The following is a 27,950-nucleotide window of genomic DNA, read 5'->3' as shown; positions in this document are numbered from 1 at the left end:
TCACAGATACGCAGATGAAGTGTCGGCGATTGCAAATGTAGGCAGCAGCGAGTGATTGTCAGAATCAACCAGCTGTGAAGGAGACTCGGGAAAAATATGTCGACCAAATCAGAGCAGTGTAAGTGAAAAAAAAAGCTAAAGCGCAACAATGTATTCTGGTGATTATTATCTATCAATTGTACGCGTTCTGGAAGTATTGGATGTGAGAGAGAGTATTATCAAACATGAAATTACTGAAGATACTCATTCATAAATCATATTATTATAAAGATGAAAATTTTGACATTCGACATTTTGTATTTTGAGGATAGTTGAAATGTTTACTACATCTATAATTATTTCATTCGCATTTTGTAATATACTGCATCTATTAAAACAGTTGCATGCATGCACTGTCATCATTGCATGTAGACTTGAAAGAAGAAAATTGTGAACATTTTTTTATAAATGTAGTTACTGGTTTCTGACAGTCACATCTTTGATATAAAAACAACATCAAATGTTTTAGATATTAAAGAGTGCATCAGAACTGTCAACACAGAAACAAGTTATTCACGAAAATTAGCATATTATTATATCACAACATTATACACATTGTAAGATACATAAATCACCATGCAGGAATGTGTATAGAATTTCAAGAATTTGAGTAAGTTCAATGTGTGAACTTGAAGATAACAGAATGGATTTTAATGGATTTAATTTGAAAAGTGAAAGAATTCATATACAGTTAATAACATTAAAAGTATAGAAAAATATATGTCATTTGATGGTCAACATAATGTAATGTTATGCGCAGCTTTTGTAGGAAATGTATTTGAAGTCTTGCAGTTTCCCTATGGGGAGTACCATAGTGGATGGAACAAGGATGTACATGTATTGGACTTCGTGGAGCACAATTTTTTCAGAGCTAGGTATAATATTGCAAAAATTCAGCTCATCGGAATCATAATTTAATGAAGTAAAAATCAAGATATACATTTAAACAGCTGGTAAATAAATTTTAGCAATGGTGCTAGACAGGGTAAGAAAATATTTTGCTTCTAGTCATGTACATGTATACCCCTCTTTTTCTCTCACCAGTTTCTGCCAAGATTCGCACCCTCCATGATTACCAAAATCGCTTGCTACACAACATCAACCCAGTTCCAACTGGAAGGGACATAGGCAACACCTTGAAGTACTTTAGCCATACTCTCATAGGGTAAGTGGAGGATGATGAAAATATATTCATTTATTGTTGTTTTAATTTATTTTATATAAATTGGTGCTTGGACACGGAAATGTGGGTTTTAGAATTAAATGTATCCTTCAGAAATTTGTTGTATTAAAATATAAGGTGTGCTATCTATTCATATCAATTACGTGTCAGCTACTTTATACTCAGTTTTTAGCCTTGGGAATTCCTACCTTGGAAGGAAGTTGAAGGGAGGGGATGTGGAATTGTATAACTTGAACTGACTATGCTAAATATCCTATTCTGTTGCAGAATTCTGAAAGATGCACCTGAACCTACAGAAGAGCAAAAAATTAGTAAGCGACGAAATCGCATCAATATAAGACTGGAGAATTTTCCAAACCTTGACTACCCTGGGTTGTATGGAGCCCTTGTCAACTTGGTTGATATAGTACCCTCTGTACAGTATGGACAGATCGGTTGGTGGTTTCATTTATATAGTACTACATGTACTTATGTTTACAAATAGTACAAAATACAAGCCAGTGGTAGAAATAGATAGAGTACAAACATACAGATGGAGGCAGATATCTTGATTTTCTTTAACTAAAGCATAATTTATTATTCATGTATATTTGGTTATGTACAATTTTGTATGCGTCAAGTTTAAAAAGCACAATTTTACATTTTTTGTTGAAAAATTATCATGTAGATATTATGGTTCATTGAGAAAACTATTAACAGTCCAACTGTGAGTGCATGACACAAGGAAATTTCAACGCTGGGACTTAACATGTCAGTATAATGTAATGATTTAGTTCAAGGAGACAAGTCCAAGATTTACTTAAAAATCAGTATTTATTTAAAGTACCCACCGTGTCGGTTGTACACAAACAGCATTTTTCAAAGGCAGAAACAGTAAAAAGGAAAATAGACAAATTAAAACTGAAACTTTTGTACGAAATCACAAATTTGATTATATACCAAACACAATTGACATTGTATTTGTAATGTATTATATTTGATAATAAATTACAATCAATATTAGAAAAGTACTGAACAAATATGATTAGTAATTATTTTTACGGTAGGAAAAATTTTGTTCTTGAATGGTACAATGAGTTTCTATTTTCCCTTGTCAGATCTTGGTCAAGCCATACTGCAATCATTTGCATGTGTTGTTGCCTTCTTGGAGCCAGATGTCCTTGATACTTTACCCTATACAGTAGCTACTACATTACCTGTGTTTCCATCATCAATATCTAAAGACATTGTTGACCTGATGTGTAAAACATTCCTTCCACTAACTCTATGTAAGTACAACATTGGTGAATTCAAAATATTTGCAATTAGCAGTTATCTTAATATATGAGATAATATTGATCATATGTATTTATTTGTTGATATTTATAGTATGTACATCACCTCTAGAAAATTCCGCTATAGTCTATGTTTTGGATAGAAATGTATGTATGCATGCATGTATGTATGTATGTATGTATGTATGTATGTATGTATGTATGTATGTATGTTTGTATGTATGTATGTATGTATGTATGTATGTATGTATGTATGTATGTATGTATGTATGTATGTATGTATGTATGTATGTATGTATGTATGTATGTATGTATGTATGTATGTATGTATGTATGTATGTATGTATGTATGTATGTATGTATGTATGTATGTATGTATGTATGTATGTATGTATGTATGTATGTATGTACCTATACTAGCTACTGTGTAACAATTGTGCTGTGGACTTTATAGATATTCTACCATACTGTAATATTATTACCACATGATATGAATAATAGAGACTCAGAGCAAGCTGTTTCTTTGTCTGAATATGTCAATCAAAGCACTGTCTTCATCAGCTGTCTTGTAGTCAATGGAAACCAGTCATGTCATAAGTCACGGAAATGTATATTTACAAGTCTTTGATGCTTCAGAAAAGTTGTATTTATGTGAATCATTGATAATTACACACTTATATTGGACATTATGGTTTGACATACAACTTGCCCTTTGTTTTACTTTCAGATGATAGTAAGTTATATGATGAACCAAATTATGCTGTTATGTCCTCATCTGCTATACTGATGATGATCTTACAACATACTTCAAATAAAGGTATGCCCACATCATTGTATTCTGTTGTTCTTGTGCACTACGCAGAAACTACATGATGTAGAAGTATGTACACGATCCACTGTCTGGTCTATTTAGACTGTGCTACATAGTAGGTTTTGATAGGAAATCCACTTACATGAATATCATCCACATGTATAACCAGGGAGTTACTTAGGAGGTATATCAGTGGTAATATTTTATAGATAAATTACAGTACATAATGTGTAACTAATATATTGTGCAAAACTGATTTTAAAAGAGATGAACTCTCAGTATAACGTGTGTTAAGGCCAATATCAAATTAGAATTAATATGTGGGTGTGAAAAACTGCAGTTGCCTGGCAGTGCTTCAGTTACAGTTTGTCCTTAACAAAAAGAATAATGGTATGACAAGGTAGTAGACTAACAAAGACTGTGGGATTCAAATATTGGGGTTTATTAGTAAAAACTCCATGTCTATGTTATTCTTTATGTTGTGAATGTAAGGATAATTGTAGAAGTGTTAGACTGAGTTTTAGTAATAATAGACTGTCTAATGTAGTAACAGTGTTAGGATTTCTGTAATTGTCAAGCAAGTGTAATATATAAAATACTAATTATTGTTCTTATTGTTCTTATCTAACAGCTTACCAAGCACAATTGGTGGAGTGTTTACTGACTTACAAGGAGAATGTATGCAAGGTAATTAAATGTTTGTTTATAATTGTTAACATACAGGTCCACTTTTTGTTACATTTATTGAATGAGATGAACTGAAATGGCAATAAATCACTTTTTTGTTTCTGTTTTTAACAAAGTAATTATTAAACTAATATTTATCAGTGGTTATTGATATGATGGTAGGTATTATGTTTATGGTGAAACATTATTCAAAAGTTGTTGAGGTTTGTATTTCAGTAGATGACAAATTAATTTTTTTAACCGTTGTACATGGGACAATTCAAGTGACTTTAATATAAAATGAGAAGAATTCATATACTTAAGACATCATGGCTTATGATGAACTTAATTATCAGCCTTTGAAAGTTTTAATTCCTTTTAGCTGAAACTTTGATTTGAACAATTCACCTGCATCAGTATGAAAACAATCAGATACACATTCAGAAAATATGAGTGACATTAACAGTGCAGTGTAACCATATGTTGATTTTAGGACTTACTATGTGTGATTGCTTATGGACCACAAAGTGCAAGGAAACCAGCTGTGCAGTTATTGTTCCACTACTGGCCTTCACTGATACCACCATTGACTGAAGTCAGAGATTTCAAATATATTGGTGAGTTTTTATAACCGACCCATTTCTCAACAAAATCATGTGATTGTTCCTTCTATCAGTCAAGTAAAACCTTATAATTTTGTAAGCCATTTAATACTATAATTCATTTAGGTATAATAACATTACAAATATCATACTTGAGATAAGTGATGATGAATATAATATTACTACTCAAGAAGCATATGTTGTGAAAGTAGAAAGTGTTATTAATGTATCTGTATGGAGCCTGATATTGTGAAGTCAGGCTCAATGTCGCCAACAACGAATATTGTCAATGTGAAAAGAATACCAAAAAATTGTATCAAGAGACATCTGAGTCAAAATATTGACATGTGCCAAGTTATGAGTCGAGAAATAATCCTTTCATAGACACTTTTCTGTACTACTTGGTGTATTTGAATAAAGTACATTCTTACCTTTTGCTCTCTATAAAACCTTTCCAAATATGCCTTTTTTGAAAACTGTTTTTTGTACGAATGATTTGCAGCTTGGAATCCAATCCTGTGTCAGATGACTAACTGTCGAAATCCTGTCAATAATGCAGCCACCATGGTAAGTTGAATTCATTGTATGATACATCAATGTCACTTAGTATACTTTGATGAGTTTTGGCAAATTGTACACGTGATTGTGTCATGATTTTCACATCAAGGAACCTTTTCACCAAATTCATAGAAAGCAACCATAATACATGCCACTGGTCAATGTCATATTTCAATTTAATCAGTATCTACAAAAACATTAATTCATGAAAAATGATGTTATAAAGGCATCTTGACATTAGTGAGTGATATATGTTGTGTAATTTTAATAATTTAAAACAGATGAAATGACAGAACAATTTCATAGTCTGAGAGTAATCAGTAAAAAAATGAAACATATGTATTTGGTTGTAACTTTTTCTGATAAGATATCTCTTTCTCTTACTTGTAGATGAGTATGGATCCATCAGTGGCAGCCCAGTATAGTGAACACCCACCACCATTATATCTATGTAATGACTGCAGTGACTACCTTCAGAGGTAAATTAATCTTTGTACTCAATTCTGTGTCAGTCTCCTCAGTGTATGCTAAGTATAAAGTTTGTCAGGTCTAGGTTACTTACCATTTGCTTTGTTGGAGAACAGATTTAAAGTGATGAATTTGATGTTTTCAAAATGGTAATAGTTAAAGTATTGGGCATCAAATCACGAGTCTGTTGATACCAAACACAGGTGAAATGTCATTCCTCATAAAACTATGTAGTAGTTACCTGTACAGTCATATAGTCACATGTGCTTGTCATGTATACCGGGTCATTGGCAATTTGACATTACTTTCTTTCTTTCTTTCTCTTTGAACTTCTACAGAGAAACAGACAAACCAATGAGGGCAGTGTTGTTTGCACAAGATCATGTTTCTAAAGTGTGCGAAAACAAGGTATGTATGATCTAATCAGTAACTTTTGATTTTATAGATCAAGAAGTTTTAAAGATATTACTGTAATTGAAATTAAGGAGTGAAAAACAATTTTCTGTCCAACTACGTGTATAGGTAAAGTTGGCCCAGAACAAAAGAAAAACCTTATGTAATCCTAATGCTTCAATGACAAGATAACAACTTTGTAAGAATCTAGGATTGAAATCATTGGCTTTAAAAATCATTGAAAAACAGAGATGAACTTTAATATAATTCACTCCATCCTTTTCGTTTATTTCAGCAGAATTGTACTTCAGTAGACAAACTAGCAGTAGTTACCTGCTATGGTAGTGAGTGTACAATTCACAATCGTAACAAAGCTGTACGATATTGTCAGAATTGTTTTCAAAATGTTCATCAACATCCAGAAAATAAAGAACATATAATTCAAGGTTTACCACCAGATCCATGGAATTGTCCTCTGGAAGAACAAAGTTACATGGTGGAAAGTGTAGTAAGGTGGGTCATTTTGTTGAATTCTGTATTCTTTTGACAAATTACCGGCAGTAATGTGTAGAATGACCAACATTAACGCATGTATTACTAATTTCATTGTATGCAGCTGTTTATCCAATGCCATTGATGTTGCTCACAGCATAGGGATAGTTTAAATGACTTCACTGAGAATACTTTCAGATATCCCATTTTGTATTTAGCTTTACTTTGTTTATTATTAATATTCCATGTCATTCTTTCAAGTCTTGTCAATGTTTTTTAATCATTGCAGTGGCCAACCAAATTCTTGTGATAATCTATGGTGTGAAAAATTATAATTTGATATGTATAGAGTTAATATTCAGTTTGAAGAAATATATTATATATTAATTATTATGGTCATGATCAGAGTTGGGGTGACTCGAGGTACTCAGATGAGTCAGTGTGCATTGTGTAAACCAAATATTGTAATTTATGAAATCAAGTCATTAATACTCATTATGACCAAAAAGACAGAAAGTTATACATTGTGATTTATTTCTTTTGACAGTCTTCTAAAAGAAGCACAGCCAATAGACAAAAAGAGACACTATGAGATGGGAGTGACTTCCCCGTCACAATACTCCTCACACACTGGTAATCCACATGTACAGCATACTATGAACAATGAAGAACTGGACAGCCAAGATGAGTCAGGGGAAGGTCTAAGAATTCTAAGTCGCTATGGTGTTTGGATGCTGGTTGAAAAATGTACACCTACAGAAAAGACACCAATGGAAGTGTTTGGTAGAATGTTGAGTATGTTATTTCAGTGGTTTGTAGCCACTGCTTTACAACCTGGTGGTGAGTTCAAATCTCAAATATTGTCATATATATACACCCTCATATTTGGCATTTTCACCCAACATTTCACCACTTTTTTTCATAGACACCAATTCACTCTGTCATGTATACAAAATCACTAACAAATATTAATTCTTCGTGTTATCAAAGCATAATCGTAAGAATTCTATATTGTAGTTTAGAAAATTTAAAAACAATGTATAACTGAAAAGGAGAAATACAATTGTTTTATCAATAGCAATTTACAGTCAAATATGCATGCCATTTACATTCACAAATCCCTATCACCCTTAAAAGAAAAACTCTGGTTTTTCCCTAATAAAGATTGAAAAAAATCAAGGAAGTATAATTATGAAACCACTATTTTACAACTGACATATGATCAGGGATCACATAACTAAAATAATCATATAATTAATTAACAACCTTATAAAAAGTAGAATGATTAATCATATTGTTGATCAAATAATTATTCATTAGATTTTACAACAATCATATGAAGATTTTGTGACCTTCGTGTGATTATAATCATGTGATTAAGCACTGGATTTACTAAACTTTAGAGAGGGCAAAGTAAAAAGCAATTCGTATTAATCGATAGCCTTCTGATCAGTACACAGTCAAATATTCAAGTGCCTGACTTTATATCTTCAAAACATTTTCAGAGAGCTTTTGGAGTTTTCTGTATTAATCAGGAAGGTGTTGTTTATACATGAAGCCATTTCAACTATGATAACTAAAGAATATTTCATGAATCATCATAAAATCCATACATGTGCCATAAATTGCACCAAACTTCCAGCACCAATGAAAACATTATATCATCAATGAGCATTTGTACTTAGATGAAATGACAGATCAATTGATGCAGTTCTAAAGGTTATCAGTTTTCTGTTATACACAACCTAACTTTTATCTTGTTGTATTTGACAGATGACAGAGGTGTAGATTTGGAGCAGTTAAAACCAGAATATTTAGCAAATTGGTTGATTGGATTAAGTCACAGCCATTTTGATGTATTTGTGTCCTGTCTGCTGCCCCATCCACCAGAGTATGCCAAAGTTGGTGGTCATTGGTAAGTATACCATCCATACCTGTTCCCCACCCACCTGAGTATGCCAGAGTTGGTGGTTATTGGTAAGTATACAACCCATATCTGTTGCCCCACCCACCTGAGTATGCCAGAGTTGGTGGTTATTGGTAAGTATACAACCCATATCTGTTGCCCCACCCACCTGAGTATGCCAAAGTTGGTGGTCATTGGTAAGTATACAACCCATATCTGTTGCCCCACCCACCTGAGTATGCCAAAGTTGGTGGTCATTGGTAAGTATACAACCCATACCTGTTGCCCCACCCACCTGAGTATGCCAAAGTTGGTGGCCATTGGTAAGTATACAACCCATACCTGTTGCCCTACCCACCAGAGTATGCCAAAGTTGGTGGTCATTGGTAAGTATACAACCCATACCTGTTGCCCTACCCACCTGAGTATGCCAAAGTTGGTGGCCATTGGTAAGTATACAACCCATACCTGTTGCCCCACCCACCACAATATGCCAAAGTTGGTAAGTTACCAATCAATGCTGCACATAAACATAGCATTTCAAAGATTTCAAACTGCCGTTATAGAAGTAGAATTAAACATTACTCACAAATTTAAAACATTGCATAACGGAAAAGAGGAAACATCATTGTTTTATCAATAGCAAAATTTATAATTAATTAATTGAATCTGAAAACGACTGGAGATATCAAACTGAGATCAGATCGGGGTATTGAACATTTATGCATACTCTGTAACAATTGTATGATGTACTTTGATTTGATAGGGAGACATTGTCAAGTACTGTGGTACAGCTAGAAGAAGGAATCAATAGAATCTTTGCACTGACACCATACAATATTATCAGTTTTGAGGTGAGTAAATCTATCACATTTTGTAATCTCTCATACAAGAATTGTTTGCCTATAAGTTTCGTTTTGTAAATATCAATTTGACTTATTGCAGCATGTACACCCTATCTTAATGTTTATTTTTACTTTACTCCTTAGGTATGGGATTATATTATGCCTCATTGGATGGAAGCTATTCATTCAGACTTGACAGAAGAAGAGTTACCTAAACTCCAGAAAACTTTACAGTGGTTACTAACCTTTAACCTCGGTCCATTACCTTTCACTGCTGAAAAAATGTTTGCATTTGTTGTAAGAAAATTTGAAGACACCTCTCCTGAAGAACAGGAGCAAGGATTGGTATGGATGCAGGTATGTGTAATGGTATAATGTGTTCATTGTAAGTTTGTAATGATTACAAAAATAAAAAATAAAATAATTGCGTATTTGCTTGTAGATATTTGGAAAATGTTTAGTTATTATGATGACAATATGTTTTTGAAAAGAAAATACAATGTGATATGAGTAAGATGAATTAGATATTTGTGGTAAACAAGCAAGTTGGAATGGTAATTCTTGTCTCTGTTTCTCATAATTCTTTGGCTACATTGAACAAAAATAACAGATCATTTGGATATTGACAATGCAAGCAGTATTGTATACAGCATAGACTTATTTTTGTGCAGTACTGACTGATGTATGTATATGTTTTGTCTTGCCATAGATTTTGTCCCAGCTGGACGTAGTAGTTCCCCTGCCTCTGGTCCTAAGTATGTTTAGTAAGGGTGTACTATCTATGTCAACTCACTATAGTTACACTGGTAGAAGTACATTGGGTAGTCTAAATGATGGCTTTGGATCACAATACAGAAAACACCAACCAGAGTCACTTAAACTAAGTGGTAATGAACTCAAAATAACATGCTTTGTTATGATGCTGGATTTAATCTTAAAACAGGTAAAATTGGAATTGTAAATTTCACAAAGCATGATTCTTCAATCTTTCCAATTTATATAGAATTGAGTAGACTAATTGATACCCAGGGCATTGTAGTACTCTGTATGGAAGACAATATCATTAGCAATTTGAATGTTTGAATGAATCACTACAATTTCAAATAATTATTACTATGTAGAAGGATTTTCTAACCTTCACAAATTAAGGACATTTAAACACTGATTCATTTTCTCAGTCCACATTATTTTGACATCTCATGCAAGTATATATATGTGTGCGTGTGTGTGTGTGTGTGTGTGTGTGTGTGTGTGTGTGTGTGTGTGTGTGTGTGTGTGTGTGTGTGTGTTCTCTCTCTCTATCTTTCTTTTTCCTCAATTTTGAAAATGTCAAATTATGGCATATGGCTTTCCAAAGTCAAATCTAGCATTCCAAAATGTTCTAATAAGACTTTTAATTGAAGATTTAGTTGTAATACTGAACAAATATCTAGAAAATAATCATGTTTAATTTATCTGGAATTGTTTGTTAGGCTGAACTTCAGGAGTTACCATTCCATCAAGGTATGGAGGATAGTCTGTCCAGAGAAATTATACCACTTCTGACTCAAATGATTGGTGTTGACTGGAATGAAGATCATCACTGTAGTCAGGAAGCACATATAGAATGTACACTATGTGAAATGTCGGCACTCTGGTATCAGCTGGTACTAGACTTGATAACTTACATTGCACCTAGAGATGAGATCAAGATATCAGAACTCAATGAAATCAATGAGAAGAAACTAGAACAGAGTATTTCAGAAGCACTGAACAAAGGATACAAACACAAGAAGAAAACGTCAAGGAATCTCACTGTCAAGATGAAAGCAAAACAAGAAAAACCCAAATTTGTTCCTTCTGTGGATGACCTTCTCAACATGGAGAGTGATATAGGAGCAGAATTGGTTGCACCAAGTATGCTTTCAGCTTCTCCACTGAATTCTAAGAATGTGTCATCAAGTGACAGCCTGACAACAACAGGCAACCATTCACAACAGCAGCTAACAGACAAAGGAACCACACAGTCCAGCACTGATGACACAGACACAGTACATGATACTTCAACAGACTCTGAAGACAGCTGGCCAACAAGTCATGGCAGTTTTAAGTTTCGTGTCAATGAGTTTCCCAAATCCATGCAACTTTTGCATTCCTTCTTGAAGGTGTGATTTTTTGTTATCTTTGAAATATTGTGTGTCATCACTATTTCCCATGATATGACTATACCACTGTAAAAATATCCTTGACACCATCATAGATGTACAGTGTTATGCACAGTGTATCATTTACAGCATGTTTTTGATATATCCAAAGTGAAGTAAATCATGTGATTTTTTTTTCCAACTCTTTCTTCCCAGTGTAACATGTGCATGTCATTGGTTATTCCCATATCCTGCATGTCCACCTGTTTCCAGATGTGTGGTGCTCTCTAATCATTCCTTGGTCTAGGTCAAAGGTCAGATATACACATGCACAATCCTCCTCCTGTTGTATTATGTTTTTTGCAAATCATTGAGATTAATTACATTGATGTACTTCAGCATGATTTGTCAAAGGTCAGATGAATGATTAAATCTAGCATGTCAAAGACAGAAAATATACCCAGCATCCAGTGAAAGAATTCTTATATTAGAGAGACAAATGCATTATTTTGTGGATATTTTTGTTTCAGCATGATTAAGGTACTTTAATTTACAACATGAAAAATATTGCCATATATCCCAAGAATGTTTCCTTGATATTTGAAAAAACAACAAATGTTAATTAGATAATTGTCTTATATATGATTTTACTGATCTGAAGAATGCATTTCCTTTAATGCAGACAATGTTTGTATTATGAATACTGTGATATTATCAAGTGTGAGTAGTAGAGCCTAATGGCTGATTTTTTGTCCACCTAACACAGGAACTGTCCAAGTATGATGATCCAGATATCCTGTTATACATAGTAAGCTGTATCAAGGTGTTGTGTCTGAATGCAGAATGTCTTCACACAGCTGCAAGGGATCACATTGGTTACCTCATCTGGCTACAGGAGAATCTACTTATCCCTAAGTATAGTATTCATACACGTCTATCAGAAACTCTCTCTCTCTCCCTTGACATTGTGTTGTTAGAAAAGCCTTCAATCTGATTAATAAAGGTATAAAGAACAAACAGTTTATCAACCCGGTGTCCTGAAGGTAGTGTAGCTTCAGGATTGAAATTTAAATTGAAAGTAAATGTAAAAATAAATTGTTTGTACAAACAAATTGGAAGCGCAAAAGAAAACGTATGCTGTAATTGTTTGCCAGGTTTTGTTGCATTGAAATTTACAACATTGTAGGTAGTAGTATGTATCTATGTCCAGCTGTTAGCATTAAAATATTAAAGCTGGAGAATTGCTTCTTTTTTTGGGGGGTTACTTTAGATTGATCTTGATAGTCCAACATCATTGAATGAAGTACATTGAATGCATCATTGTTCATGTTATATTTTTCATATAGTTTATGGAAGTTACTACATGCTGACATCTCACATGTTGCCCAGATTCTTGTACCCCTTATCCTCCACTGTATGGCACTACCAGCAGCTGTAGATGTATTCTGGGAATTGGTTGACAAAGAGTTTAATGATGGCAACTGGCATACAAGGTTTAATTCAGGTAATACACGTCACCTCAAAAGTTTATCTCAATGAACTAACTGGAACAGAATTGAGTTGATTTTAATTTTGTAATTGTGTTTTTTCAACATTCAAATATTATTAGCCTGATTAATTCCTAAAATATGATGAATTAGCAATTGTTTTGTTTTAAGATTATTTAAAGTTATGGTTTAATATTTCTGATATTGTTTGTTGAGTAAATGCATGATTACCTGTGATATCAATAAAAATATATATCATTGATTAATTACAATAACCAATAAAAATAATCATGATTATTGAGTGAGGAATATCTTCAAATTATGCTAACACTTAATTCATGTTGTTTTTGTTTACAGTTGAGAAAGTGACTGTACTGGCCCGGTTTGTTGAAAAGAAGATGTTTGCCAACAACGCATTGATCATGTCATCACTAGCCCATGCATTCTGTTATCTGATTAATGCAGTGGATGATATCTGTCCATCAGTGTCTGCTAAGGCAGTGTTGATGCTGGAAAGCATTAGGAGGAAATCATTGAAGGTAAGGGTTATTGGATTGATAGCCTTTATTGTCAATGTCTTACTGTAGAGGGTAAAATGAAATCGGTGATAAGGTGCTCAAATGGATACTGAAGGAGTTGGCCAAAAATGTACATCTATCACATTTGTGTTGTATAATGACTGAATTCACTGACTGGTGGATATGTCACCCTAATCTAGTGGTTATTTGTTCTTAGTTGTCAACCTCATCAGGCTGTATGACTAACCATTACTTTCACTGAATTTGATCTAATCTGTCTTTTCTACCTGTGTTTATATCACTAGGCTTTGGTGTCCTGTCTAGAATTCCAGTGGGATTCTGTCATTGATGATCGACCATTGATCTTACACCACATCAGTCTTCTCCATCATCATGTACCAGAAATACATGCACTCTCTTGGGAATTCTTTATGAATAGACTGGATACATTGTCTTTAGAAGCCCAGGTAGACCTTGAACAGAACAAGGAGTTCCCCTTCCCTGTGGGTGAGTATTCCATTCACTGTTTCAGGAATTCTGTTGAGTTGACCTTGACACTGTACATAGGATGATGCTGTCACAGTTGGTATGTTTAGTAGTGTATTGTTGCCAATGTACATTTCAAATATTTCAAAAAGGAAAGAAGTCATCTTCCTCCAAAAAGAAAATATTTCTTTTAAAATATCAATATTTCTCCGTCAATGCATGTTGTTGCAGATATGACAAGATCAAATGCTGGATTGATGGACCGCAGTGAAGCCTTCATGAGGAAGTTGAATCGTGCTCGCTTTGCTCGTTCACGTTCTGAAAGTATACGATCATTGAGCTCTAGTTTCACAGCAAGACCAGGAAGTCCAAATAAACAGAATTACAGAAGAACTATCTCCATGCCAACCAATGTGTCAGCTAATATCAACAAAAGAATGCCTCATCAATCAGGTATTGTACTCCTAAATATATAATTATGATAATATTTATAAATGAATATGATAGCAATTAATTAACTAATTTGAGTTTATGTGTGTCTGTTGTTTGCAAAGCACATATTATAGCGTTCATGAATTAAAAACCCAATAATGATATTTCATTAATTGGATAATTTTTTTAACATGTAGTGAAACTGTAATAAAAAGGTGATACATTGTATTTTAATTTCTTTATGGATGTCAAGTTATGTAAAATATCAAAAATATATCAAAATATGAAGTTCATAAGTTTATTTCATTCACAAGTATAATTGCTTTAGCTCTCTGTCACTCTGTCTTGGCCTTGATAAAAGTAAAAGTAATGTTTTTATTATTCCAAACTTGTCATTTATGTTGATAACTCATGAATTGTCTGTAATGCAATACATTATTTTTTATGTAGATTCTCTGAGCAGAGAGAAGTCCACTTACAGTCGACAGATTTCAGCTCCAGTTATGCACATGGCAGGTTTGACTGATATGATGTTTTCAGATGGTCATTTAAAAACATTAGAAGAAGAGCAGTGGTTTCCTGAAGTACCACCTGAGATAGACTTGTCTTCACTTGACAAAGAAACTGTACATCAACTCATTTTTCTACTGATGAAGGTAATTTTCAATATGTCGATTTGTGTTCAACTGAAGGACCGACCCATTATGTTTTCCCAATGCAAATAGCTTCCACCTATCCCTGAGTACATTTAGCATGATAAAACAGCATAACATTGTTTGTCATTACTATGTGTCCATGCAAAGTGAAAGTTTGTCATGAAATTTGTATTCAAAGTCTTGATGAAAGGATTAAGTATTAAACCATGATATTAAACTTTACATTTCAGTTTATGACCAAGACAGACATTGAAAACAGTCAAGATGAAAGATTTGCTGGTAAAGCAATGGTGAGTTTAGTTATTGACTATTTCATGAAATCTTTACTTGGAAAAATGTGCAATTTTTGAAATTGGAAAATGTGATTTAAAAATAAGTAAAGTCTATTTTCTTTTAATCACAACCTTGAATTTCAATATGTATACAAGAGAGGAGAGACCTTTAGGGAAGGGCCGAATATTGTTTAGGATTGTAAACTGAAAAGAAAATCCATGCATATCATATAATACAAAAGTCTTGTTGGATCAAAAATGTTATTGATTAGCTGTGAACAGTACCAAATTAAGAATACTTACCGTGTGTATGACCTATTTTACAGTTGAAAACAAAACAGATTTAACTTATCATTGCTCATATCCATTTTTTATTCCAGACCACTGTCCTAAGACATGTGATGGTGTTGCTAGGATACAACCAGTATGAGAAAGCATTCACACTTTCACCTCATCATCTTAGACAGTCTGCAGCATTCTATGCTGTCATTGCTGGACTCCCTAAGGTAAGCTACATTATCTGTTGCTGGACTCCTAAAATGAGCTACATTCTATTCTGCCATTGCTGGACTCCCTTAGGTAAGACAGTAAACAGTGAAAGCGTTTCCTCTATGGTAGCTAGGGAACATTTTAGAAATAAGTTCAAGTACATTAACAATATTTATGATATCGTATGAATATGAGATAAGTATCACATAATTTCTGGTATGTACAATCATGTGATACTTTCACAAAACCGTCAAGATGGCACCATTTGATGAAGTTTAAACCTAGATACCAAATTTATCAACGAAGCAATATGAAGAACACCTTTCTTTTGATTTTTCGTCAATTCTTCACACATACTATCACTTACTGTAAGTACCAACATTTATGATAATAGCAAAATGTCACTGCAAAAATCCCAACAAATAAACAACTTGTATTCACCCTTGAACTTTGACTTATCCAAACTCTCATTCTATGTCTGAATCAAATAGGTTGTCGTATGCTTTGTTTATGACCTTTGACCTAGCCAAACTTTCATTCTGTGTCTGATTGTGTTGTCTTTTTGTTTGCAGGTGTTGGATAGGAATGTCAAACTGGGAACGCAACTGATGTTGCTGGCATTAGACTTACTCAAATACTGCCCATCACCTCAGAAGTCACCCCATGATTTCCAACCAGTAGACTATACTCTGTGGTATTTGGACCCACATTGTAGACATTCCTGGATGTTGACATTACTTGTCATACTGTACAAGGTAAAGGTTATTCAATTTTGGGAATGGTATCAGAGTTTATGGATAGATCAAAAGGCTTGTTACCAGATATAGGATTTTACCATTTTGGCAAGTCATAGAATATAACAATCATTCCATTATTATGTCAACCCAGTGACTACCTGATGTATTATTGCAGACACATGTAAGAAAAAGTTGTCTTCTTGTTCCCTGTAGCATGAGCTAAAATGCTATTGAACTTCAAGCCTCTGACCATTACACAAATACATTGGCATATACATGTACTTTTTGAAATATACTCAGAGAAAATGTAGTGAGATTGTAACGGCACCATTTTGTAAATTTTGATATTTACGAATTGTCACTGCAAAAATCCCAACAAATAAACAACTTGTATTCACCCTTGAACTTTGACTTATCCAAACTCTCATTATATTGAGTTTAACTAGACTGCTGTAATTTTTCCTTATTTCTTACCATTACAGTACAGATTTGATGTACCAACTGTCAACAAACAAGTCCGTGACTTGGTACGCATTGCTATCAATACAATTGATGCACAAGTTCATCGGTGTAAACCTAAGAAACCTGAGCCTCCACAGGCAGAAGATATATGGGGAGCTACCAGCCCGGCATTACCTTCCCAGAAAACAGGTGACAATAGCGATGTTAATTTGAGTTGATTTTTTCAAATTTGCAACCTTTTGTATTTTTGTACATTCTAGATATGTGTTGTGGAGTCATGATGGTCAAGTTAGAGTCGCTGGCTTGGAATCAGGAGGTTGTAAGTTTGGGTCCCATTGCTGATGTTTATTTCTGAGTGGTTAAAGTCCTTGGGCAAGATTTGAACCACGACAGTGCCTCAACCCAGCTGTATAATTGAGGACCTGGTAGGATAGAGGTTGCAATGTGAATGCTTTAATCCCATGTGCTTATAAAGGCTACGATGGATTGTATGCTCCCCGGGGAGTTGAGGAAGTATATAGGGCCATTGTGCCGCTATAGATCCCTGCCAGGGGTAATAATTGTGCAATGCTTTGAGCACAGAGTGGGAAAGCACTGTATAAAAACCAATATTATTATTATTTGTTAAGTTCTCCATCATTATGTTATGTCTTGTTGCTGCCTAGGATAGTAAATTTTTATTTTTTGTTTATTTTTCTTTACTTGGTGCTTTTCAGATATCATTGAGGAAGAGGGTTCAACTGTTGAGTCTGATTCTTCCCCATCACATAGTCCTACATCTCCTCTCCTTGAAGCAGAAACTCCCATGATGGGACAACAGGAACTATCCAATATCAGTGGTAACATCCCAACAACAAGTACACCTAAGGAAAGTGTCACTTCTAGGAAAGATGACTCTGGTGGAATCTTTTCCAAGATATTCAACAAGAGCAAAGACGATCCACGAAGTAAATCGCTGAGTAGTAGTTGGAGTGTAGGTGATTTACGCAAACAAGGTGCAGGTAAAATTGCTAAGAGTATTTCCTACAGTGCTTTAAGTGGAGATGCCAAAGTGAGTTGTCTTCAGCATGATGATGCCAAGAAATTACACAGGTCAGCGTCAGTGGTCAATGCTAAACATCACTGTCATGGTCTACCTGGTTCTCCTGTCATCAGGGAAGAAGATGAAGAAGATGAAGATGAGAATGATGAATCGGAATCACCAAGACCTGAACAACCATTATTGATGAATAACGATGACCCAACACCACTAGTGAGTATTGATGATTTGACCAGGGATCTACTGCAAGCTACACACTTGGCAAATAACTCTGCAGATTTTATGGTTGGAGGGGAGGATAGTTCAGGGTCTGATATCAATCAAACAGACACACCTCCACAAGATATCACAATAACCCAACTGCAAGAGAGTACTCCCTTACCAAGTGATAGTATGGATGAAAAGAAGACACCTGAGTCAGCCAGAACATCAGAAAGTGAATCTGAACATCCAAAAATTCATCCTAAGTTTAGAGCTAAGAAAGTGCGTAAAATTGGAGTAAGTTCAGAAATAGCTAGAAAGTTGGCACTTGGAGGTGAGAGACAGCATTCCAAGTTATCTATGTCAAAGAAGTGGGCATCTTACAAAGATGGAGAAAAAGGAAGAAAGAACGGAGGTGATAAGAAGTCACGAAGACACAGAAGATCAAAAAGGAGAACGTCTAAAAGTAAAGCTAAACGTAGCAGTGTGTTTTCTGCTGTAAGAAGATTTCATGAAGACAGAAATGCAGTCGTTGCCAACAGGTAAAGTTCTCAATATTTTATTCAAATTTTCAATATTGTCATAAAATGATTGTAATATTTTTGAACACTTTAATAGTTTGACATGATTTATTGATGGATTCAAAATTATATGGTCAGCTCTGTCATGATAATTTTTATTTTGTCACCAAATGTAACTGTTACCATTTACCGTACTTTTAGAAAATAGAATTGTTTTGGCATTTACAAAAAAATCAACGACATTACCATAGTCAGGTCAGTTGTGATGACTCAAGTGTACACAGTGTTTAGAATGGGGTGCTTGTAGACATGACTGTCATTTTATTCAAAACAGTATCATTGTAAGTTTAAATGCCTTGGATGGTTAACCTTTCACCTCTGACCTGACCCATCGTGCTTTCACCACTAGGTGTTCTGAGTGTGGTTCAGCTATAGAGGAATATGATGAGGATACCATATCCCTAGCTATAGTGGTATTGTCAACTTTCACTCGTAGAGACCCAGCACAGGCAGCTCCACTACTCATGGAAATGTTTCAAGTTGTTGGCAGGTAAGTTAGCTGATCAGAGATTTTATACTTCAGATGAGACAAAAGTTTGAAATACCATGAAGTATAGAAAGTTAATTCATTATCCGACCATATAATTATTATGCTTTGACATGTGTTTGCTTCATGGACAGAGAAAGTACTTTGCAGTAAAGTTACATAGACATAATATCTTATATTGAGTTCACTTCCAAGCATGCTAGTCCATTGTATTTAAAGATTTACAATAAAGTGGTTGTATATTTCTCTGCTTTAATGAATATAGAAAGAACATCATATGTTGACATAACATACAAAAAAACCCACTCATTGTCTGCTATCAATTATTTATCATAATAAAATTCAAAGTTACAACATTTTCATGTCATTAATGCTGGTACCTTTGTCCTGATATATGACTTTAGTTATAACTGATCATATATGACTTTGTGTCTGTTGTTTTATAGAATTGCAAGTTCAACCATCTACCCATGGCAAACAGACAGGTAAGTCGGTACAAATGTACACCTCCGTGCTGACGTAGAAATGTGCTGTATATCTTAGTTCAGGAAATAAACATTCAAGTAGCCTTGGTCCTCATCATCAATCATCAATACCAATCAATGGTGACAAGCACCTGTCAAGTGATGAAAGCTGGAAATGTATAGTCTTTTGTCAGTGGATTACTTTCTTTTGATTATCTTGATGACTGTAATACAGAATATTTCCAGTAATGGCAGGAGTGAGGTAGACCATGAAATTTTAAGAAATTCTAACTTACAAATGGTTGTAAATACCTGAATGTTGACAATATGATATAATTCAGACTAAATGTTACAATACATTGTTATATTTTGTATCTCTCCTTGACATGTTGGTACAGTTTGGTAAACACCCCAGCTAGTTCCATTACTGTGGCAAGACAGTTTCTACGCTGTACCTTACATCAGTTAGTACCAATGAGTGTTTTCCCACAGCTCTTTCAGTCTCGGATTGAAGGTAAGTTTTTTTCTGAATTATGCTAATAATCCAATGCTATGAGGTTAAATTTCTTCAAGTTTGGTCTTCACGTTTCGAAATAATTTTCAAGAAATATTTCACACAAATAGCCAAAGGTTAAAGGAAATGAGACTACCATTATGTGCTAGTCTTTGTGAAAGCAAATATTGATCTCCTTTAATATATTCTTTGGGTTGGTAAAATAGTAAATTAATGTAATGTTCATTTGACATAGCCAAGGGTTGCAATCACTTACAAGTAACATTTTGTCTGTTCAAGCAGGCTTTGTCTGTTTTCTGTCTTCATGAGTTATGATAACATAAATCTTCATTTCTGCTGCATTTCAGATCCATTTTTCTTGAAGACTGTGGCAGCATCTTTGACAGATTTCAATGATCTTAGCCCAACTGCTCCTATTTCATATTTGCTTGAGGTAATATCCTATGCATGAGAATCCTCTCCCTACCCCTCTAAGCTAATTTTTGTATCCTACAGCACCCCAGTAATTTCCAGCAAGGCTTTTTAAGATTATGTATAATTTTGACTAACACTGGCCTTATTAATATTCATTTCATTTGTAGTAGAAATAAAATACAATCAATGTACCATCTCTTGGTGAGAATATTAAATTTGCTTTAGATGAATTAGATGAATTTTGAAATGTTTAAAGGCCGCTTGGGATCAGGATTAAAATCCAAGTATGAAAACTGGTTGTTTGGCAGAGCTATAGAAAAAGTTGGTTCAGAAGAACAAAAGATTGACCCCATATAATCCTTATATGTGATGTGATGTGATGTGATGTGATGACCTGAGATTGAAACTTAAAAAGAGCCTATCATAATACCTGTTGTTACTACACATACAGGGACTGAATTCCAAGAAGACCATACCATGTCCACAAGTCTTACACATCGTGAAGAATCTAGCCGACTATATTGAATGTGTACCGGCGGAAACTGCTGCTGTGTGGGCCAATGTTTTACCATCATTTGAATCATTCTTCAGAAAGTTGTTGGTGTCCCTACCAGATCATGTAAGTTGAATCAAAGGTATTAAACCAAGAAAACATTGCTTGTAAAGACATGGTATGTATATATCGAATCTGATGTATTTGAATGTGTGTGTGTGTGTGTGTGTGTGTGTGTGTGTGTGTGTGTGTGTGTGTGTGTGTGTGTGTGTGTGTGTGTGTGTGTGTGTGTGTGCACGTGTGTGCGTGCGTGTGCATGTGTGTGCATGCATTTGGGTGTGTGTGTGTGTCCATGCGTGCGTGTATGCATTTGTGAATTCATGCATGTGTGAGTTCCTTTTTATCATTGAAAATAAACTAAATATGAACTATTCTTTCCTATCCTATAACAGTGTGATGTGACATCTACCTTTCGAATCATAGTTTCTCTACTGAAGACTCCAGTATCCAAGACATTGCAGGCATTGTTAGATCCATTCTCCAAAGTTCTGAGTCATTCTATACAGAAGTGTAGATGTAAACTGCAGCAACTACTGGATATCTGTATGACATGTCACAGAACATTCACTAGGGTGAGAGATAATGATATTATGCAATATAATATCTCTAAAATGTGTATACCATATGTTAGACTACATAATTAAGTATAATCAAATTTTTGATCACATTTTATGAAATAATCATACCTAAAGTTGTAGTTAACTTAATCTTAGCTGACATTGACATTCCTTAGAAGATGAATTTATAATTATTATTTACACTATACAGAATATTCAATTTAGGCAAAATCATCCAAATATGCAAATTGTATTATTTATATGCACTTCAGACCAAACCAACTATACTATGCAAATTATATAATTTATATTCACTTCAGACCAAGCCATCTAAACTATGCAATTGTATGATTTATGTTCACTTCAGACCAAACCATCAAAACTATGCAAATTATATAATTTATATTCACTTCAGACCAAACCATCTAAAATGATGCAAATTATATGATTTATATTCACTTCAGACCAAACCATCAAAACTATGCAAATTGTATGATTTATATTCATAGGTAAATATTAACTAAGCTAATTTTTCATTGTGTACCACAGGAAAGAGATAAATTGTACCTGACCAGGGCAGTAGTGATGGAACTTTGTGGGGCACTCAAGTTTAAAACATCTCTCCCTGATGCCAATATGCTGATTCTAGTTCAGATGGTTCTATTAGATGCTGGTGGCAAGCTGAGTGAATCTAACATGGTGGAAGAGGAGATAGGAGATTATGACATGAAGTCGCTGGTAATTTTTAGAGTTTATCTTTAATGTTTTAGGCATGATCACTCAGTTTATGAAGATCTATTGTATGTGGTAGTATGATGTTAAAGGACCTGATGATTTTAATCTATTTTGGTATGAGACTTTAGTAATTTCTCAAATGTTACTACAGACAAAAATTCTTTACAGCATGCTATATTGGTCTGCATACTCACTATCCTGTGCTGTGACTACAGCCATGACATGCAGTACAGGTAGATGTATTGCTAGATTTAGTACAGGTGAACAGTTTTGATTTTTTTTTCTGTCTCGTCTATTTTAAATTTCAGGGGCCAACAGGAGCAGCTGATTGTATGAAACAAAGTTTAAATGATGCCCTTGAATTTATTGGTGACCTTCACACCCTGACCAAGGTTAAGGTAAGTCCAGTCACATTGTCTGTTTATTTCAATTCAACTCAGTCTAGCGAATTCAACAAAGCTCTTAACTCTGTTTCTGTCAAAATTGAAACCAAAATTGACATTCTGAAGATTACAACAAGGCTTTATAAAACCAGGTAACATAAGAAGAAGACAAATACATAAAAGGTAACAAATCTGATACATTAGTTGACCGTTTGTCCAAGTCATAATTACATCCAAAACTTAAAGTAATTCAAAGCTTACTAATGTATTGAATGCTATGTAAGTATGTCATTTTTAAACACTCCCTAATGTTCCCTGCAGAAAAGCATGATATGGACAAGTGTATCATACCTAAATACTCCATGTGTTTGTTTTCCCTGCAGAACAACATGAGAGGTGGGTCTCAGAATCTCAATGAAGACACCTTAGGCAGTCATCTCAAGGCAGGTATAGCTCAGTTTATTGCATTGGAATTTACATATGCTAATCAACGAGATACTAGAGGGATAAATCGATATCTTCCATGGTTATACCACCCACCAACAGCAATGCAACAAGGGTAAGTTAGATTTAGAAAACATTTCGAGTTCAAATTTACAGCACTTATATTAGGTCTGTTGACTACTGTTTGTTGCAAATAGCAACTAAAAACTTTATAAATTACACTCAAAGAGTTGATGTCATCAAAATATCAAAATACAAAGCTTTCAGTGCAGACTTTTCCCATGATATGGTTTAACATTTATTATATATGGTATAACCCAAATCAAGCCATGTTGAATGCGTTAAAACAAAAAATATAGATTTATACTTTGGTCATTCTATGACAACTCATGTCAGTTCTATGTCATTAGGTCTGCAGCTCTTGACATGTGAATCAAAATGTTCCAAAGTACTATAATTTTTCATGATTTTTCATAAATTATGCTTTAGGAGGTGTAAGTATATTATTCTCCAATATTTTTCTTCATTGAACCAGAAAATACTTGTGGTCTAAGGGTTTTGTGACTACTCGACTCATAGTGACAAGGTTCCTTTGGTCACTCACAATTTCCTGAACAAAGAAAAATATTATGGAATGAGATATCTTGATATAAAAAAAAGAAGTAAATCTGACAAGTTGTGACTTTTTACACTGTGATTACCCATCAAGATATGTTTCTATTTTGATTTGATTTGACAGACCTAAGGAGTTCATTGACTGTATAGCTCATATCCGATTGTTGTCATGGTTACTATTGGGTTCCCTGATGCATTCAGCCATGTTTGAAAATGCTATTGATAATCCAGGTGTGACATGCCATCCCATTCCATTGGAAGCTGGTGTACATATAGCTGATCACATGTTAGTCATTCTGACTGGCTTTGCAGAGCAGTCTAAGGCATCTGTATTACACATGTCATCCTTATTCCATGCCTTCATACTCTGCCAGGTAAGGCATTATTTCATTTTGTTCTTCTTTCAACCAAGTTACTAACTTAAATGTAAACAAAATGCACCTGTTTAATTGTTTTTGACATTGCCAGTCAATTTAATCAATGAAAGACAGAAGAAAAAATAATATTGTAAAATGTACATTATGTTTATCTTTCAGTTGTGGACAATGTATTGTGAGCAGGCAGCTAGTAGTAACCCAATACACTCTGATCTTCACTGTATGGCTTCTCTCACTATTATGGATTTCTGGGGAAGGGTCACTCCAGGACTACTTCAGCTTCTATCTCATTCCAAAGTGGTAGGTTTAGTTAGTCCTCATATTGTACTAACATGTACATCAAACCAAATTAACTGTATATCAGTTAAACTTCTTCCTTGGTGCATTAAATGTTATTTAATTCCAATTAGAGTTTTGTATTTTAATCTGTTCTAAAAATTATAAGAATAACATATTGTGAGCCTTTTCACTTTAACAACGTAATATCATTGTGCAATAAAGTTCCTTGGTAGACTGATTGAAATGTCAAAAATCATTTCAAACTTTCTTGTCTAAAGTGAAATTATTTTGGTCAGAATAGAGTCGAAGTGATGTGACTTTGTAATGTACATTACAACATTGTTGGTGGTACCAGGGAGATTTGTCATACATACTAGTTGGCTGAATTTGGACTTTATATCATGTTGTTGTGTTTCATTGATACCAAATGCCATTCCTGTAGTGTATGAAGAGACTACAATAAAAAGTATCAATGGCTCTCAGCTCTGTAAGAAGTTGGTAAAAAAAGATAGTAAGGCTGATTTGGCAAGAAATCAACTAGACTTGAACTAGATAACAATTACTACTAACACAACGGAAAATATTTCATGATCATTATTAAGATGATCCCAAATGTTGGACATTGTCTGTGTTTGGTACCAATATACACCAAGTAGGAATGACAAAGTTTGGTAGTAGAAAACTTTTGATGTGTCATGTCAATAATATGCAAATATATTTATTTATTTATTTTTAAATATACAAATCATGTTATTACCAGTATCACAAAATTCAGCAATTGGAAACAGATGATACAATCACAACATTTTCCTCCAATAGTTGACTAATTTGTGTGCGTCAATTTTTGTCACCTTGACATTTGAAAATGACATAGTATTGAATTTCAGCTTGCATCAGATATGAATGAAATGTCTTTGAAATGGAAACTCACCATAGGTTCTTGTCAATTTTTTTTTTACTGATCTGGTTATAGTTTAGGAATGGAATCACACAGTCTTTCTTGGCTTGAATAAATTATACCTTCCTCTCTTCCGTATCATTTCATTTCAAAAACATATTCATCAGCTGTCTAACCACCTCAGCCTTTTCACATTTAGCTGTTTTAAAACTAACCACTGTACCTTGGGTTTGCATCACCACCCACTGGCAGCAACAACTACTACTACTACTATTACTACTACCATTACCACCACGACTACCATCTCTACTACTACTGCTATCTTGGTCTACTTTCATTGACATACTTGGCATGTTTCATTGCCTTTGAATGCTGCTTTGTATAGGACCATTCTGACCACTCTGGAAAGGAGGTAACCCTTTCTATCTCTGTGTCATCACACAATTATTATTTGACTTTCCATTTGCTATGCCAGTGGATTATCACCATTGTCATCTTTTCTAACTTATCGTGTATCTTTTTGATGTTCTATCCCTCTATTTTAATTTTGCATGTTAAGATAATGAATATGAAGAGCTTTGGGCTGTGTATTTAGTAAACCGTATTCTCTGCACAAATCAATAGTACTTTTATACTGTGTTATAAAACTAACAATATTTTAAAATGCATTCTGTAAACTTAATATGCACTGTAACATGAATCAGACATAATGTAATGTTGGGATATTAAGTAAAAGCAGTGATTATTGTGGAGAAATATGTATGTTAGGATGTTTGAGAGTTGGAAGTGAAGGCAAGACCAGCAGATCCCCTCCAACAATGCCATTGCATAGTAAACTCCCTACAATACTAATGCATGGCAGTATTGTGAATGCTCAGTCAATTTAAACCTGCTTTGTTTTTATGTGGCACTAAATGTTAATAAGCACTGGCACTATGAAAATAAATGTGTCAAAATAAAGAAATAAAGTTGATACAGGTGTGCATATGTTGATGTTGCAGCTGGCAGAGATGGTAAATCTCCATTTCCTAGGATTGATGGAAGCACTCCAAGAATGTAACTCATCAGTGCTATCTAAGGTAACAGGATCTACAAGACAGATTTACCAATTTTGATAATGTTAAAAAAAAAAGCATTTCATCATATCAACAACTAACTATATCCAACAAATAACTTAACTGCTGAATAAAAGAAGCAATGTAGATTGATCAAAACCATGTACCTCGGTACAATGTATGTCAATTTGGTTGAACAATGAATGTTTAATCTGAGTCACTGATCATTGATTATGATTTTCAATGTAAATAAGAGCTGAGAAATCATTACTGTAATTAATTTATTCCAAAAGATACATCCCACCAAATTATCCTTTTTCAAATTTACTGTAGTAACACAAACAACTTCAAATGTTATGATTTGTTACAGCTGTTCCCATTATGGACACCCATACTGTACACCTATCATTCCCAGGTGAGTTATAGTGTTTTCCTTCTACTCTTTTGTCCCATCACATTCCAGTTATTGGCCATGGCATAGATACTTGAGATACAGTTTTGAAATCAGTAATTGCTAACATCTTTTGTACGTTGTATTTCTCTTTTCAAGGACCAGTGTAGGAATAGGATTACAATTTAGGTGAGAAAATCAGAAAGAGCTATAAAAAAAGTTGGTCCTTCAACAAAAGAATGATCCTATTTAACCCTTACAGTTGACCACTGATTAGATAACACTACTATGAGAAAGTGGGGCTGAAACATTGGCCTTTAAATCATTGTACATATCTGTGACCTCTGTGAATACCACCAAAATTGTTCACCTTATATGGGCGATATGGTTAAAGTTCTGGTGTATGTAGTGTCTATCAGTGGGGTCTGCAGTGTACAACAATGTTCTCAAACTAAACAGTATTGAAAGTCCATTTACCCAGTAACTTTAAATTAATAGGTGACATTAGCTAGAGGTTGGTGTATTTCACCTTATTTCATATACCTTGTCTAAATAGACACAGAAATAAACATTGTCTACAAATGTAATACATTAGGTGATTAAAATATCTTCATTCTAATTGTTATTTCTTTTCTCCTAGTTACCTGACATTATGCATGTACGATTGCAAACAGTGGAAAACTACCAACCAGCTGATCCTACAAAATGTGAAGTTATGTCATACAGATCACAAATGATGTTAAAATGGTTGAAGAGGTTACAGTTCAAGCTTGGGCAGATAGAGATCCAATCATCATATGCTACTCAACTCTACACAGTCTAGTTAGGCATGTGATATCAACACTAAAGTCTAGTTCGGCATGTGATATCAACTCTACACAGTCTAGTTAGGCATGTGATATCAACTGTACACAGTCTAGTTAGGCATGTGATATCAACTGTACACAGTCTAGTTAGGCATGTGATATCAACTCTAAACAGTCTAGTTAGGAATGTACGTGATATCAACTGTACACAGTCTAGTTAGGCATGTGATGTCAACTCTACACAGTCTAGTTAGGCAT

General features: G+C 34.2%; 1 protein-coding gene across 1 annotated transcript; it reads left to right on the top strand.

The window, feature by feature from the left end:
- The first annotated feature begins 79 nt into the window (after window positions 1-79).
- On the top strand, window positions 80-27,950 carry LOC144446259 (protein unc-79 homolog). The gene is made up of 42 exons (XM_078136015.1): window positions 80-118; window positions 1,084-1,204; window positions 1,490-1,656; window positions 2,320-2,490; window positions 3,224-3,313; window positions 3,939-3,994; window positions 4,467-4,590; window positions 5,078-5,142; window positions 5,524-5,612; window positions 5,940-6,009; window positions 6,293-6,507; window positions 7,034-7,323; window positions 8,260-8,401; window positions 9,159-9,246; window positions 9,382-9,594; window positions 9,947-10,180; window positions 10,710-11,381; window positions 12,127-12,275; window positions 12,707-12,864; window positions 13,205-13,386; window positions 13,671-13,872; window positions 14,083-14,304; window positions 14,734-14,939; window positions 15,170-15,229; window positions 15,592-15,717; window positions 16,273-16,455; window positions 16,920-17,088; window positions 17,616-18,681; window positions 19,070-19,210; window positions 19,654-19,692; window positions 20,070-20,185; window positions 20,533-20,618; window positions 21,051-21,218; window positions 21,545-21,724; window positions 22,259-22,447; window positions 22,753-22,842; window positions 23,211-23,386; window positions 24,011-24,260; window positions 24,423-24,563; window positions 26,442-26,519; window positions 26,866-26,910; window positions 27,527-27,950. Exons 1-42 carry the CDS (start codon window positions 97-99, stop codon window positions 27,707-27,709), a joined length of 7,434 nt encoding a protein of 2,477 aa, XP_077992141.1. The 5' UTR covers window positions 80-96; the 3' UTR covers window positions 27,710-27,950.

Source organism: Glandiceps talaboti, chromosome 2 (assembly GCF_964340395.1).
Source record: "Glandiceps talaboti chromosome 2, keGlaTala1.1, whole genome shotgun sequence".
In the NCBI taxonomy this organism is placed as follows: domain Eukaryota; kingdom Metazoa; phylum Hemichordata; class Enteropneusta; family Spengelidae; genus Glandiceps; species Glandiceps talaboti.
The sequence above is the reverse complement of the archived record's forward strand: the minus strand, read 5'-3'. Positions and strand labels throughout refer to the sequence as shown.

Bases quoted from the DNA above. Each gene is read 5' to 3' on its own strand.
- LOC144446259 (XM_078136015.1), top strand. From the start codon at position 97: ATGTCGACCAAATCAGAGCAGT. The intron at 5,143-5,523 runs GTAAGTTGAATT...TCTTACTTGTAG, and splicing joins TCAATAATGCAGCCACCATG to ATGAGTATGGATCCATCAGT. The intron at 9,595-9,946 runs GTATGTGTAATG...GTCTTGCCATAG, and splicing joins AAGGATTGGTATGGATGCAG to ATTTTGTCCCAGCTGGACGT.